Source organism: Dama dama, chromosome 16, assembly GCF_033118175.1.
Source record: "Dama dama isolate Ldn47 chromosome 16, ASM3311817v1, whole genome shotgun sequence".
Lineage (NCBI taxonomy): Eukaryota > Metazoa > Chordata > Mammalia > Artiodactyla > Cervidae > Dama > Dama dama.
The window spans coordinates 24,364,798-24,381,697 of NC_083696.1; the positions used below are offsets into that span (position 1 = coordinate 24,364,798).

Below are 16,900 nucleotides of genomic sequence, written 5' to 3' on the forward strand. Positions count from 1 at the left end.
GCTTTGTATATACCTAGTTTATACCAAGTTCTATAGTTCTATACCAAGTTTAAAAGCACTGAAATGAACACAGATTTAGAAAACAAGAATAATACATTTAAGTACACAATCTTATGTTGCTGTTGTTTATGCACTAAGTCATATCTCACTCTTGCGATCCCATGGACTGTAACCCACCAGGCTCCTCTGTCCACGGGATTTCCTAGGCAAGAATATTAGAATGAGTTGCCGTTTCCTACTCCAGGGGATCTTCCCAACCCAGGGATCAAACCTAAGTCTGCCGCATTGCATGCAGATTCTTTACCACTGAGCTACCGGCAAATCCCTTATACCAAGGCATCCTTGTGTTTCTACCCATGAAGTGGAGGCTCTTCGGGGCAAGTGGAAGAGAGTGACGGAGAGTCACATAGAGCCGATCCTCATTATTCATGGATTCCCTTTTTACAAATTCACCTTCTTGCTAAAATAGATTTGCAACCCCCACATCAATACTCACCTCGCTTTTGTGGTCATTTGTCTACATGCACAGGACAGTGAAAAATGTGAGTCACTCAAGTTGTTTCCAGCTGAGGTTGAATGAAGACTCACTCTGTCCTCTTGTCTCAGCTCGTCCTGCAAACAAGTATCCTTTCCTTGGTCTCTTTCATGACATGTTTTTTGTATATTTTTGTGTGTTTGTTGTTGTTGTTTAAAAGGGCCCCAAGCATAGTGCTGAAGTGCTGTCTGGTGTTTCTAAGGGCAAGAAGGCTGTGAAGTGACTTATGGAGAAAACACTAGATAAGCTTCCCTCCGGCATACATTATAGTGTTGTTGGCCATGAGTGAGCTGTTGATGTCAATGATGTCTATGAAATGAGTTTCTTTAAACAGGAACACACATAAAACAAAATTATATGTTGATCTGTTGACAAAAATATCGTGGATCAGAGGCTCGAAAGAACCCAGCCCAATCTTTCTCTACGAGCAGTAGTTCAACATTTGAAAATTCATTGTTCACAGCACCTATACAGAACGTATATATGCACACTAAGTTGCTTCAGTGGTGCCTAACTCATTGTGACTCTGGACTGTAGCCTGCCAGTCTCCTGTGTCCATGGGATTCTCCAGGCAAGAATACTGGAGTGGGTTGCCATTCCCTTCTCCAGAGGATCTTCCCAACCCAGGGATCAAACTCGCATCTCTTATGTTTTCCTGCATTGGCAGGCGGGTTCTTTACCACTAGCACCACCATAGAACATAACCACAAATAATGACAGCCAACTATGGTTTGTTTCATGCATTGGATGAAGAGAGAATATGGGAAAGGATGCTATGAAAGTGAGTGACTTACAATGTTGTCAGAGACAGTAACTTACTCTGAACTTTGGGGTTTGCCTCTGATCCCGGTTTCCAGGCTGGGATACCAAGGCCTTTGCAGGACTTGGGGTCAGTGCCTCTGATGGTCTTCAGTGTGAAGTGGGGATAGAGGAAAACAGACTGAGGTGGCAGTTCCTAGGGGCACTCACTAGGTACGTGTACCGTAGTTCCCTCCCTTCTGACCTTAGGGGTTCATCTCTTCCAGCCTCAATACCTGGAAGTTTTATTCTGACTCTGCCAGAACCTAGCCTCTAGGTACCTCCCTCACTCAGTCCAAGATCTGGGGGCCTTGTTTGTCAACAAGTCATTCAGATATTTATGAAGCAGCTTTGTTCCTCTCATCTGACCCTATTCCACATGATGTATTAGTTATCTGTTGTTCCACAACTGATTTCCCTTGGTTTAGTAGCTTAAAACAGCAATAATCATGTGCTATCCCTCACAGTGGCTGGGGGTCAGGTTTTGAGGTGGCCTGGCCTGGCTCACGGTCTCCTGTGAGGCTGCAGTCACAAGTGCTGCATTGTCTGAAAGCCCATTGTCCTCCCTCTTCTGAGGTGGCTTTCCTCCTGGCAAGTCCACTCTGGCTGTTGGCTGGATGCCTCAGTTCCTCAAAGAGCTGCTTGAACATCCTCATGACTTGTTATCTGGCTTTCCCCAGATTGGGACTTCCCTGATGGCTCAGATGGTTCAGAATCTGTGTGGGTTCAATCCCTGGGTCAGGAAGATCCCCTGGAGAAGGGAATGGCAACCCACTCAAATATTTTTGCCTGGAAAATTTCATGCACAGAGGAGCCTGGCAGGCTCTAGTCCCTGGGGTTCCAAAGAGTCAGACATGACTGAGCAACTAACACTTTCACTTCTTTTTCCCCAGGGTGAGTGATCCAGAGACAGGGGAAAATTGTAAAGGCCTTTATAGACTAGCCTCAGGCATCGCACATTATCACTGTGCAGTCAGCCCTCAGTCAGGGTGGGAAGGCTGGGAAGGATCTGTGGAGCCATCATGGAGACTGGCTGCCATGTACACATTCTAATTCTCCACCAAGCTTTGCAAGGTTGAGGCCCATTTTTAGGGGCGCTTCTGTTCTAGACAGGGCTTCCCTAGTGCCTCCAGACCTGCAATGTGGGGAACTCAGGTTTGATCCCTGGGTTTAAAAGATCCCTGGAGAAGGGCAAGCAAACCCACTCTAGTATTCTTGTATGGAAAATTCCATGGACAAAGGAGCCTGGTGGGCTACAGTCCATGGGGTCACAAAGAGTCAGACACAACTGAGTGACTAACACTTTCTGTTCTAGGCAGCAGAAAACAATACAGTAAACACACTGATCCTTATGAAGTATCTATTCTAATGGCTTTCAAGATGCAGGCAAGGAAAAAAATAGAAGATTTTAAAAGCTGAGGTGGGTGGGTGTGCAGACTCCAGCCCTCCTTTCTCATGCTGAATTCACTCTGGTTGTTCTCTGCTAGGGACAAAATTTCTTTCCACCTGAGTCGTGGGTTCCAAACAGCTTTTGTAGCTGTTATCCTGGGTGTGAGCAGCTGTACCTAACCTTGCACGCAGGCTGCCCCCAGAAGCATGACTTTTTCTTTTAATTTTGCTTATCTTATCTGAGACATTGTGTTTATGATGGCAAGCATGGGCTATTCCTCTTAATCTATGAAACTGCTGTGTGATAAGCTAGAACTACACAAGTGATATTTCCAAGCTAAATGCATTGTAAAGGGCAAAGGTTGTGCAGGCAGCCTTGGCCCTGGGACTGGGGAAAATGGACTTTGAGAGGCTAGTTGGAAGGGAAGATTGTAACATGACAGAAGTGCAGAAGAAAACAGTGCTGCTTAAATGGAACAAGGAAGTAATGAGGATGCTCATCGGATTCAAGGGGTTCATCATCTGTCCCAGGAATTAGTCTCTGTAGGCTCAAGGGGGGGCTGCTGATGGGGCTCCTTGGGTGAGGCAGCCAGAATCAAAGCCCAGTGATGAAATAGGCTCTATTCTAGAGATAGCTCCTCAGAGGGGAGTTGAATGCAGGATGAAGCCTTACCTGATTAGGCAGGGTTTGGCTTCCCTGGTGGCTCAGACGGTACAGCGTCCACCTGCAATGTGGGAGACCAGGGTTCGATCCCTGGGTTGGGAACATCCCCTGGAGAAGGAAATGGCAACCCACTCCAGTACTCTTGCCTGAAAAATCCCATGGATGGAGGAGCCTGGTAGGCTACAGTCCATGGGGTCACAAAGAGTCGGACATGACTGAGCGACTTCACTTTCTTTCTTTTTCTTTTTTAAAGTAAGGAATCATTGTCTGTGGTTTAATTCAAGCTTCCATCATCCTTGTGTGAGAATGTCTGTTGGGGGTGGTGTGTGCACATGCACATACACACAGATACACACTCACATACACACACTCCTTTCAAGTGTGGGCTGACCATACCTCCCCTTTTACCATCCTACCATGCACCATTCCTTTTGCTTTTCATTCAGAGCCTCCGTTCATGAAGCCCCAGTTGCCATGGGCAGCCCCCTCGCTATCCATTGTGACTGTAGTGAGTTGTGGTGACTTTGGTGCTACTGCCACCACTTTCAGAGGTACAGAGCTGTGGCTCTAATGGGTCTGGGAATCAGGAACTGGGATGGGATGCCAGCCTGTATGGCGCTCAGGCTCTGCTCTGCACCCGACTCTGCTACCTTCGGAGTCAAGACACACTTACCTCCACAGGGCTCTGTTCCTTTCCGCCCCTCCCTGTCCTGAGCTTGGAGTGATCGTGGTAATAAATGAGACAGGGATATTCATTTATCTAGTTTATTGGTGAAGGTGCTCTAGCAATGGAAAGAACACACAGATGTGTGGGCAGACCTAATGATTAACGCAATGACTTCCAGTCAGGGGACATTTGGGGACTGTGTCCAGGGAACTTTTGGCAGTGTCTGGGGATGGTTTTCATGACTGGGAGATGGGGGGAAGCTGTTGGCATTACTGGTGGAGGCCAGGATTGCTGCCACCCGGCCTATAGTTGATAAAAAGGCCCAGAGCAAAGAACAATCTGGCCCAGATGTCAAGTGTATGAGGTTGAGAAGCATGCTGCTGATGCAATGAGAGGTGACAGATGGAAATGGGTGATACCAATCAAAAGGGTATGAGTTGGGCACATGCAGCCTTCGTAGTATGTAAATAGAGGGTGGAGGACATGCTTTGATCACATGCCAGTAGCCCAGTATGGATACCAGGAACTGAGGCCAGCCAGGGCCACGTCTATAGGCCACTGACAGCAGCTCCAGAGGGACCTGTGCATTTGCGTGTTTAGATCTCGGCGGTGGTGGCACATAGCCAGCTACACCATTAATAGGGTCTTGGGCAAAATGGAATCGTGTGGATCTTGAAAGAGGCTGGACACACACCACGGTTCTCTCAGTCTGGCACCATGCTCTCCACCCGGGCAGGGCAGCAGCTGCACAGTGAGAGTTCATATTACTAAAGCAGTGTGTATTCACTGTGGAAACTCTAACATGGTGTGATCAGCACATCTCCATTTATCAGGTATTTTGCGAGCCCCTGGGAAGCCCCTAAGTGTTTGGGATGCAGGTCAGCTGTTGGGGTTGCAGGTCAATTGGTAGACCTCGGAGCTTACATTACACATGGGCCTGCTTGTGGTGAATGGATTCAGGAAATAAACCTTTTCAGGAGATGAAGATAAATGGGTCATGAAGCCACCTTAGACTCGGCCATCAGCATCACCCCTCTGAGGAGGTGACATGAGCTGAGACCACAGGCGTGAGCAGGAGGAAACCAGCGGTCAGTGGGAGGGGGTAGGGGGTGCGGGGGAAAGTGCCAGGACAGGAAGAAGGGCCACGTGGCTGGATGTGGTGAGCACGGGTGAGATGGGCAAATGGGCAAGAGGAGGGAGGAGGATTTGGGATGTATCTGAGAGAGAGTGATGCTTCTGCCTGCTGTGGTGGGGAATGGACCAGAAGGAGGGTCGGGCGGAAGGGGGAATGAACGAGGTAAGACTTCCATTCACGTGAGTGAGAGCTGATGAACATTTCACTCAGGAAATGTCAAGGGAAATGAAGTGAAGCCATGACTTTGGGATACCTTTAAGAGGAAAACTGATGAGAGCTTCCTGGAGATCAGCTGGTCCAACTTCCTTCAAGAGTCCCCAGGCCTTGATGGAGCCCCTTTGGGCTTTGAATGAAGCTCAGTGTTTCCCAAGGGGGCACATTACTGGGTGGGCTGGACCCATCTGAAAGAAAATATGTTCTTTTTCTTAATTTATTTTTACTGAAGTATAGCTGATTTACAATGTTGTGTTGTTAGTTTCTACCATACAGCAGAGTGAATCAACTATATGTATACATGTATCTCTTCTTTTTTGGATTTCCTCCCCGTTTAGGTCACCACAGAACATTGAGTAGAGTTTCCTGAGCTATACAGTAGGTTTTCATTACTTATCTGTTTTATACATTGTGGCATATATATGTTCATCTCAATCTCCCGGTTCATCTTGCCTTCTCTTTTCTCCTTTGTATCCATATGTTTGTTCTCTGTATCTGTGTCTCTATTTCTGCTTTGCAAATAAGATCATCCAGTTAGCAGATTGGGCTTCCCAGGTGGCTCAGTGGTAAAGAATCTGCCAAAGCAGGAGACGCAGGTTCCATCCCTGGGTTGGGAAGATCCCTGGATGAGGGCACGGCAACCTACTCTAGTATTCTTACCTGGAGAATCCCATGGACAGAGGAGCCTGGCAGGGTACAGTCCATGGGGTTTCAAAAGAGCTGGACATGATTTAGCAACTAAACAGCAGCAACAAGTGAGTGGATTAAACATGCATGATGAGTGAAAGGGAGGGATCCTGAAAGTCTTTAGGGTCTTGTCCTGAGCAACTGGTTAGAGTTAATGTCATTTCCTCAATTAAGAGGGGCTCAGGGGAAAAAAAAAAGAGGGGCCCAGGGAGACCATACATGAGCAATTGAAAGCCCGTTTGGGGCCCCTGAAGGTTGAGTTGCCTTTTAGATTTTCAGTGGAAGCATCAGATAAGCAGCATTTAGTTCAGAAGCTCAGCCAGGAGAGGTGGATGTGGGATCCATGGGCACATGGGGGCCATGTGCAGGGAGAAGACGCAGATGAAGACCCCACACTGGGCTTCAGAGTAAGCAAAGGAAGGAGCCATGGATGGGGGAGGAGCTGGCCAAGCAGAGGGACTGATCCACTAAAGTGTGGGTGCTGGGCAGCATCCACTGCTAATGGGAGGTCAGGCAGGACAGGGCCCTCGGAATGACCTCGAGTTTGGCCATGTGAAGATTGATGATACTGGTGAGAGCAGATTCATGGAGCATGGAGTAAAGGCCAGGCAGAGGCAGGTAGACAGAAGAAGATGGGGCAGAGCGGACGCTTTGACAGAAAATACAAAAGAGGCCAGTAAAACCAGCCACAGCCCTTCCTCCATACCCACCGTCCCTTCAGACCTTCTCCCTCTCTAGCTATATATTATTATATACTTTCGTACATACAACCTTTTAAAAGCAAAACTGGATTACTCTGGACACATTATTTTGAAAGCTGCTTTCACTTAATCATACGGTTACCAAGCCCGAGATCGCCACACCGCAGGCCAATAAGTTGAGCACGAGGTGTGGGGACAAGGAATAGCAGCTTTATTCAGACCGAGAAGATGATGGAGTGGTGTCCCCATCTTGCCGGGGTTTGGATGCTAGTTTCTTTTCTAGAGCAAAGCGGGGAGGTGAGAAGATAAAACGAAGTTGGCGCTAAGTTGTTGCAAATATTTCCTGGTTCCGGACAGACTCTGCAGGGGGTGTGCTAATTTCTTCTTTCCTGCAGTCATTTGCAGGTTGACCAGGTCAGGATATTTCCTGTGAGCTAATCAAAGATATTTTAGCTTAATGCTCAGGCATGGAGGGTAGGGTTCCCGGAGGTGCGTTCTTATGTGTACTTTCAGCTATTGGGCTTCCCTTGTGGCTCAGCTGGTAAAGAATCTGCCTGCAATGAGGGAGACCTGGGTTCAATCCCTGGGTTGGGAAGATCCCTTGGAGAAGGGAATGGCTACCCAGTCAAGTATTCTAGCCTGGAGAATTCCATGGACTGTATAGTCCACGGAGTCAAAAAGAGTCAGACACGACTTTTACTTAAGCTATAGGCAGCATCCTTTTAGAGACTTCTCAAAGCCAAAGCAATAGAATACAAAGGTTAAAGAGAAATAGATCCAATATGGAGTCAGACTTGTTCTTCCCATTATAATACCTAGGGCTTCCCCAGTGGCTCAGCAGTAAAGAATCCACCTGCCAATCCAGGAGACACGGGTTTGATCCCTGGGTTGGGAAGATCCCTTGGGGAAGGAAATGGCAACTCACTCCAGTATTTTTGCTTGGGAAATCCCATAGACAGAGGAGCCTGGTGGGCTACAATCCAAGGGGTCACAAAGAGTCAAACATGACTTAGCAATGAAACAACAACAACATCACAATGCCTATTTATTTGCCAGCAAATAGTTTGGCCACCTGCCATATACCAGGAACTGTTCCAGGCATCAGGACAGGGCAGTGAACAAAATCTTTCCCTTTTCACCTCCCAGAGCTGGCACTCTGGGGGGAGGACCAAGACAAGAATCTGTCTTCAATATCAAATTACCACATATTAAAAACTTGTCACCCATGGAGATGTGCTCTGGAGAGAGATCAAACTAAGCTGGGAAGAGGAATGGGCTACCTCCGGCATCACAAAACATTATTTCATGTTATAAAACATTTTCTGAGTGTGAAATCCACCTTGAACCTGTGTCATAAAAAAGCCCCAAAGAGCCAGTCATGCTGCAGTGTTTTTGGTTTTGCTTTTAAGCTGAAGTGTAGCTGATTTACAATGTCGTATTAACTTCAGGTATATAGCAAAGTGATTCAGCTATACTTATATACACATTCTTTTTCATCTTCTTTTTCATTATAGTTTACTACAGGACATTGAATATGGTTCCCTGTTCTATACACTAGGGCCTTGTTGTGTATCCATTCTACATAGAATCATTTGCATCCGCTAGTCCCAAACTCCCAATCCAGCTCTCCCCAGTGCTGCCATGTTTTGAGGCTCTCATCTGGCAATAGCGTGAAGCCTCACCTTACTCAAGAGCTACCTGTGCAGGTATGCACCAGCCGAGCTGCTGGGGGTGTTTGGGAAGATTTGAAGGACCTGGTCCATGGAGACCAATGGCCTTTTTTGCCTCTCAGTTTTTGAACTTTAGAATAAAGTGATTTCACACATGGCAGAAAATAGCTGGGAAAGTTGAAATAGACAAAAAATGGGTAGCAAGTTCTAGGCACTGTCGAGGAGAATATTACCCTTGTTGTTACTTAGTCACTCAGTTGTATTTGACTCTTTGTGGCCCCATGGGCTGTAGCCCGCCAGGCTTCTCTGTCCATGGAATTTCCCAGGCAAGAAGACTGGAATTGGTTGCCGTTTCCTCCTTCAAGGGGATCTTCCTGACCCTGGGATAGAACCCGCATCTCTTGCATCTTCTGCATTGGAAGACAGATTCTTTACCAGTGCACCACCTGGGAAACCCCAGGTGGAATATTATCCTATTATCCTGGAAGGCATATTATCCATCACAGTGGGTGTTAAACAGAGTTTGAGCTACAGATTTCCTCTGGGGTCCAGGGAAATGGAAGATTTAAGCAGTGCCTGTGAGCAAGTGCAAGCGGAGAGGGGAGCATTGCAGCGGGGAAGCTGCTGTCTGTACCACTTCAACAAAGTGAGCGAGAGCTACTGTCTGAGAAGCAGGGCTGAGAACAGCAGGGCGGGGATGCAGCTTCTGGGCACAGTGGCTACAGCCGAGGTGACCGTCGCCCATCACCACAGCCTGTGTTATGGAGAAGGTGCCAGGTGGGTGCTGGTGGGAGCTGTCTGAAGAAGACATAAGCGGGGCATCACAGATATTGTTCCCCCCCAAATTAAATAGCCCAAGAATCTTCCTTAAGCTGTCCTTGCAATAAACCATCTCTACTGTCAAAACCACCACCAAGAGCAACGGCCCAGTGCATCTTTGTCAGGCCCTTGCCCAGTGTCACCTCCAGAACAGGAAATCACACCATCAGAAAACAGCTACTCGGCCAGACACTGCTCACACTGAGGGCAGCCAGGCTTTGCTCTCGCAGGGAAGCCAGAGAGGTGCCACCTGCTGGGGGTGAGCCTGCCATCTCCATCAGAGCCATTCAGGAGCCTCCTACTTGGGGCCTGGAGGATGGGCCGGCAGGCTGCCTCTCTGCCTGTTTCCTGTCCTGTCACATTGATTCACTTCAATGTGGGATTCACAGCAGAGGGCCAGCACCGATGTAAATATTAGTGGCAAACTGACGAAGTTTCAAAGTGATAGTGGTTAAAGGTTTAGATAAATTAAAAATATTTATTAACACTTACAGTATTGTTTTTGAAGACTTAACGGTTTTCGTTGAGCCTAAGGGTGGGTGGCAGCTCTGTAAAAAGTCCCAAGAAGTAGGAACAGCCGAGAGTGAGGGTGCATCTGAGGCAGGTGTGCAAGATGGTGTGTGACCCAAGCAGAGGGGGTGTGTGAGCCAGGAAACAGGAGGGGGCAGCCATGGCCTGTGGACTGAGCCTGCTAGGAATGAAGCTGACAGGAAGACAGGGATGGGGTGAGCTGTAGAGAACAGTGTGGGTATGGGCAGATGAAGCAGGAATAAGAGGGGAGAGGAGGGGAAGGGGAGAGCAGCGATGCTTACAGCTGTGCATTTGGGGGTGATGCGAATTAAAGAGCCAGTGGTAAGAAATACAGGGGGCTTCCCGGGTGGTACTAGTGGTAAAGAACATGCTTGCCAATGCTGGAAATAAGAGATGTGGGTTCGATCCCTGGGTCAAGAAGATCCCCTGGAGGAGAGCATAGCAACCCACTTCAGTATTCTTGCCTGAAGAATCCCATGGACAGAGGAGCCTGGAGGGCTACAATCCAGAGGGTCGCAAAGAATTGGACACGATGGAAGCAACTTTACATACATGTATAAGGGATACAGAGAAACAGAACACATGCTAAAGCCATTTGAAAAACAAGCCCAAGAAAAAGCAAGTATTTTCAAAGGACTGTGGGTTCCTGGCTGGGGCAACGCCTGGGCTTTGGAAGGTAGGCACGTAGTACATGGAATTCTCAGCCTCAGATGCAGTCAGAGCCAGCTTCAACATCACCTAGATTGTTGGCACGGCAATGAGGCTGGTCCTTGCTCTTAACAGAGTTCAGGTGATGTGCAGGCACATGGAAGTTGGAAAACTGATGGGCTGCAGGGGACAGGAGTTGGAAAGGCAGGTGGGCTCACCGCACATGGCAGGTGAGGACCTGAAAGACCCGTTGCAAGATCAGAGCAGAGCATGAGAAAGGAGTGCTTGGGCCATCACTGCGGAGAGGGGCCTGAACTTGTAACACAAATGGCACAGAGGGGTTATTAGCCTGAGAAGGAGGAAGAAGCAGAAGAGCAATATTGTTCCCAAAAGACATGTCTACTCACTGTCTTTCCAGAGAGGGCTTTTGGTTAATAGCAGATGTCTTTGCTTTAAGAGCAAATACGAACTGTGCTTTTAAGAGAAAACAAAACCTTGCTGAGTGATGAATGTTTAGAAATTTCCACAAAGAAAAATTAATGATTGATGGTCAAATATTAAGTAAGCAATAAAATTATTTGTACAACCAAATTATAATAAAACCTATGTCTTTTTTGGGGGGGGATGGTGCTCACTGAGAAATAGCGATTTGGCAATATTACCTGGAGAAAAATTGTACCTCTACCAGGCAGGTATTACGTCCTATGGTCCTTTTAAGGTAATTCGTATTGAGAAGAAACTGTTTCATGTAATCATGTGTGTGTACAGGTGTTTGTGTATCTGCATCTCTGAGTGTGTAGAGTGTGTGTGTGTGTGTGTGTGACATGAAGGGGTATGTGCTTTGCTTTCTCAATGCACAGATGCAGCCATCTAGATACTTTTCCATTGATGACAAGCCCCTCTTGGTTATACCCTTTTGTATACTTTTTAGACTGGTAATTTAGATTCTTCTCATCTACAACCACAACTGATCAAACAATCTTCCTGTCAAATTGTCTTCACGCTTCCCTTCTGAAGTGTGTGTCTGTTTAGTGCAAGAGGGAGCTTTTTGTGTGACAGATGTCTTTATCAAATGTGGAACCTACACCATATGTTCAATATCAGCCGTGTGTTTGGTACAAGGTGGGTGCCAGGAAGTGCTGTAGAGGAGAGCAGGGAGGGGTCTGCATGTTACTGAGGCCTGGGGCTTCGGGAGGATGCCACTGTTCACGCCTCAGGGCACCTGCTTGCCTGTCCTACCTCCCAGCCAAAGGTTGGACGTGGTATATAAACATGGCCAGTGCTCAGCTCTCTGGGGTCCAACTATAGCATGTGACACAGTAGTCCCTCAGTGTTTATGTAAAAGGACTCCAGTAACATCTTCACTGAAGGTAACTGACCAACATGAGTGGTCTTGACAGCCATCTCCAGCTCCAGAGAGGAATGGACTCCTCTGGGTTCGGTCCCTGTGTCCCGGTGACCAGAGTGAGGGCTCCTAAGCCCTGTTTTGCAGAGGGACTTCTCTTTTTAGTTTGTCTCTTATAATTCTCTGTCTCCAACTACAACTTCAAAAAAAGAGAGATTGATTTGGCCACATTGGTCCAATGCTCTCTTTTTTGGTTCAATATTGAGAGGGTGTATCTGAAAATCTAATGGTTACATGGGCAGAAAGGAAGAGGGCAGATTAGCTCAGGCTCTAGACCTGAGTCCCAGAAGGAAGAGCATCCCGCTGACTGGAGGACTTTCCTCCAGGGCTGGAGGGTGGGTCCTCCAACAGTATCTTGCCATTCGGGTCTTGACCACTGCCCGGTCCTTGTTTTGCCAGGTGGACACCTGAAGGAAAGGCGCAGGCATGGGGGACAGCGCCAACCACCTGCCCTTCTTCTTTGGCAACATCACGCGGGAGGAGGCGGAAGACTACCTGGTCCAGGGGGGCATGAGCGATGGGCTCTACCTGCTGCGCCAGAGCCGCAACTACCTGGGTGGCTTCGCCCTGTCCGTGGCGCACGACAGGAAGGCGCATCACTACACCATCGAGAGGGAGCTGAATGGCACCTATGCCATCACGGGTGGCCGGGCCCATGGCAGCCCAGCCGAGCTCTGCCACTACCACTCCCAGGAGCTGGACGGCCTCGTCTGCCTCCTCAAGAAGCCCTTCAACCGGCCACCGGGGGTGCAGCCCAAGACGGGCCCCTTTGAGGACCTGAAGGAGAACCTCATCCGAGAATACGTGAAACAGACGTGGAACCTACAGGTGGGTGGCGGGCGGTCCTCTGGCAGGTGCGAGGCAGGGTCTCGTTGCTCACAGGGGCCCTGGAATTCCACACAGGCACCCAGTTGCATGAGAGCTGTGCAGTGCTGCTTCAGATAAGCAACCTTCTTCTTAGTCATCAACATGGGCCCCCAAATGCCTCACTCCAAGAAGGCAGCCTTTCCTCTTTTGTGGTCACGCTTGAGGGGTGGGCCCCTTCGTGCCAGCGATGTGGGTTTCTCCACCACAGGAAACCACTGTCACCCAATTCACGCTGGGCCCTTTCAGAGCGGGATCACAGGGCAAATACTGGTTTTTGTTTACCTAAGAGGGTCATACTGAACACACTGATTGGCATTTGATTTTACCCCTTCCTAACATCTCTTCCAGAATTTTCCATGTCAACAAACACACAGCTGCATCAGCCCCTTACCAGCCATATGATAGTTCTTCCTGTGAACTGTAATTCATTTTACTAGTACATATTGGTAGACATCTTCATTGTTTATAAATAATGCCCCCCCAACATTCTCCTAACCTTTTATGCAGTATCAGCAGGGTAACCCCAAACTGGTTGGATTGAACACAGTGAAGGATTTGGATGTGATGACAGGTTGTCATCCAAAAAGGTTCCAAAGGTTGTGACAACTTACATTCCCGTCAAACCCTCCGTAGCACTTGGTATCAGGAGCCACCAGTCTGGTTGACAGTCTTCTGATCGGACTCATGTGTTGAACCATTTCTTTGCACTTTTTGGATATATGCTTTTTATATATACATGTGGATAATGGTAAAGACTTCTTGAGGATTCTATCCACTCCTTTACTCCTATAATATGCTCTGCACTGAATTCAGTCTTGCAGACCAATACTATGGATTCAGTATTTTTCATTAATATTTATTGGATATGATTTACACCAGGGGTCCTCTAGGATCTAATGCTTGATGATCTGAGGTGGAGCTGTTTCAGTAATAATAGAAATAAAGCTCACCATAAATGTAATGTGCTTGAATCATCCAGAAACCATCCCCCACGAGGTCAGTGGAAAAATTATCTTCCATGAAATTGGTCCCTGGCGCCAAGACTTAGACCATCTTTTTACTCTTTTAGTCAGATTTACTGAGGTATAATTTACACACTATGAAAATTCATCCTTTTTGAGTGTACAGTTCTATGATTTTTTATTTTTTTTTAATTTTTTTTTATTTAAAGCTTCTTTATTTATTTATTTATTTTTTCTCCTGCATTAGCAGGTTGATTCTTTTTTTTTTTTTTTTTTAATTTTTTTATTAGTTGGAGGCTAATTACTTCACAACATTTCAGTGGGTTTTGTCATACATTGATATGAATCAGCCATGGATTTACACACGTTTTTTTTTAATTTTTATGTTTTATGATTTTTTTTTTAACAGACAGGTGATACCTACCCCCACCCCCAATCAAGATGCACAACAGTTCCATCACCCATCAAGCACCCTCAGGACCACCCCCTGGCAACCCTGGCAACCCCTTACCTGATTTCTGTCCCTATAGTTTTGCCTTGTCCAGAATGTCATGTAAATGGACTCACACAGCATGTAGCCTTTTCAGACTGGTTCCTTGCACCCAGTATAACACATTTGTGAGCCAGCTATGTGTCAGCGGTCCCTTCTTTATTGTGGCTGAGTAGTATTCCACACTCTGTTGATTTTGCCCTTTGCTAACTTTGAACCGGTTACCTCCTTGGTATGTAACTGTTACTGCTTTTGTTTTTCATCCCATCTATGAAGCATGACAAAGTGTTCAGGTTCACCTTCCCTTCTGCCTCCCCTCCTCTCTTTCCTCTCCTCAGAGGTTGGTTATGTTTTTGTTTTCACTTCTTCTGGTTCTTTTTATAACTTTGAATTATCAACTTGTGTTCTTCATTTACTACTGTGATAGGTATCTGTTTCTCTCCCACTAAGTATGATTAGAAAGTTAATTCACCCAGCTGTCAGCCTCCTTCTCATTCTTGTTTTCCATGTTGTCATTTCTGCATTGTCAAGGTTTATCTCTTTTTTCTGTGATCACATCTCCTGCAGTTACAGGCAGCAGCATGTATAAACTACTCAGAGTGAAGCCTTTTAGGGGCAGACAGAGAAAAGCATGTCTCCTTGGTTGCACACGTCTTTAAGTCTTCCAGATGGTCATTAAATGATAAGGGTCTAATATAAAACAATCAGTTCTAGGAGGTGATTGATTGGGAGAGGGCAGGAGGCCCCTTCTCTAGACCTCATGGATTATACCTGATGGTTTCTAAAGCCCAATGTGTCTTTGCAAAGGCCAGCATCTATTCTAAAATCTATTTTGTTAGTATATACATTTGAAGATACTTTAACATATAAGGTCTATTGACTTTCTTTATTGAATGAACAAACAAACAGATGTGATTTCATTTTACCGTATCAGGACTTAGGACAGATTGGACCTGCTTCATGTGTCTTTCTTATCACTTTCACTTATTATGGCTCCATCTCCTCTCCTCGTGACAGGGCCAAGCTCTTGAGCAGGCCATCATCAGCCAGAAACCTCAGCTGGAGAAACTGATCGCCACCACAGCCCATGAAAAAATGCCCTGGTTCCATGGAAAAATCTCTCGGGATGAATCTGAGCAGATTGTCCTGATAGGATCAAAGACAAATGGAAAGTTTTTGTAAGTATTGTGTCTTTTCCCTTCAACCACTAGTGCCAGGCCTGCTTGGACAGTTAGGGGTCACTCAGCCTTCCCATCCCTGAACTCCTGGTGATCCTGGGGAAGGGATCATGGGCTATCAACTGAGACACACATGTTGGTCGGCCTCATAGACATCTCAAATTGAAGCCACCTCAAGTAATTCAGCATTTGTTTTGCTCAGTCTGGCCCCAAAGTGAACCCTCTTCTTGGGCACTGAGGGACATCATTTAAGAAAGTCTTTTCAGCCACATATTCTGCTTTTAATGACAAAACATGGCATATGTAATAGTATGCATTCATCCATGTTAAAAAACAGTGCAATATATTTGCCCCAAGATCTCAGACTTTGCTTCTCTTTTTGCCTGGAGAGACATGCCAATGGGGCAGATAGAAAAGAAAATTTTCTGATAGTCGCTCATATGAAAGGTTAGCACAGGAACTTGATCACAAGCAGGTGTGAACTCTGGCCTCATAATCTCAGAAATGAGGTGTGCATCCCGAGCCCTGCTCACTGTTACCCTTGATGGTCAATGCCAGAGCTGCTGAAGATGCAGGCCATCTCGGGGCAGGGTTGGTGGTCCAGGGAAGGCAAGGAGCTGTCTCAGACAGCTGTTGACTTGTTCCCCCAAGATGCTGTGACCAAGGGGATGGAGGTATGCTCACCTGTGCTTGTCACTGTTCAGTAATCACCCCCTGGCCATGCCGACTGGGTGCCCCATCCTGGCCTTGGACATTTGGACAGCAGTGTAGCCCTGTAACCAAGAATGTGGAAACACACCCAGCTGGTGTTTTAAACTTTTTCTGGAAATAAAAGTGTTTTCTCTGAGTATCCATCTATTTAAAGAATTTTCCTCAGACTTTACCGTAAAAGTAAAAGTAAATTTAGTTGCTCAGTTGTGTCCAACTCTTTGCAACCCTATGGACTATAACCCACCAGGCTTCTCCCTCCGTGGAATTCTCCAGGCAAGAATACTGGAGTGGGTAACCATTCCCTTCTCCAGGGGATCTTCCCCATCCAGGAATCAAACCCCGGTCTCCTGCACTGCAGGCAGATTCTTTCCCATCTGAGCCACCAGGGAAGCCTGACTTTACCATGATCCCTTTTATTTAAGAGATGATCTTAGACACAATATTCTTTAAAAAGTGATCCTAAAAGCAAGCATGGAGCAGCCCGAGTGGGCACACAAGCTGACTGGGATGATGCTTAGTGGATGCAGAAACAGCCACGGGCAGAGATCCTGGAGCAGCAGGATGTTTTCCCCTCAGTGTAGCACCTCTTGGCTCATTGTCCCCTGAGGTTTGGACTTTTACCACCTTCTTAAGAGTAATTTCCAACACACGTGTCATGGACTGGGGCTATAGCCTCCTGTGGGTTAAGTCAGCCCTAAGTTGTGTTATCCAGACAGCAGGGCCTCGTGCCTTCTTGCCGGTTCAGAAGCCTGCTGTCAGGCTTGCTGGGGAGTGCTGCACTTAAGGAAGCTGCCTTCTCCCGACTTAGACGAGGGGTTGCTGCAGGGGGC

At 47.0% G+C, this 16,900-nt stretch overlaps 1 protein-coding gene across 4 annotated transcripts in view; it reads left to right on the forward strand.

The window, feature by feature from the left end:
• SYK (spleen associated tyrosine kinase) overlaps window positions 1-16,900 on the forward strand; it is a 105,116-nt gene that overhangs the window by 35,604 nt on the left and 52,612 nt on the right. For all 4 annotated transcript variants that reach the window (XM_061163577.1, XM_061163576.1, XM_061163578.1 and 1 more), the window contains exons 2-3: window positions 12,262-12,690; window positions 15,199-15,359. In XM_061163577.1, the coding sequence (XP_061019560.1) occupies window positions 12,289-12,690; window positions 15,199-15,359 (563 nt within the window). In that variant the 5' untranslated portion in view covers window positions 12,262-12,288. The remainder of the gene's footprint in view (window positions 1-12,261; window positions 12,691-15,198; window positions 15,360-16,900) is intronic.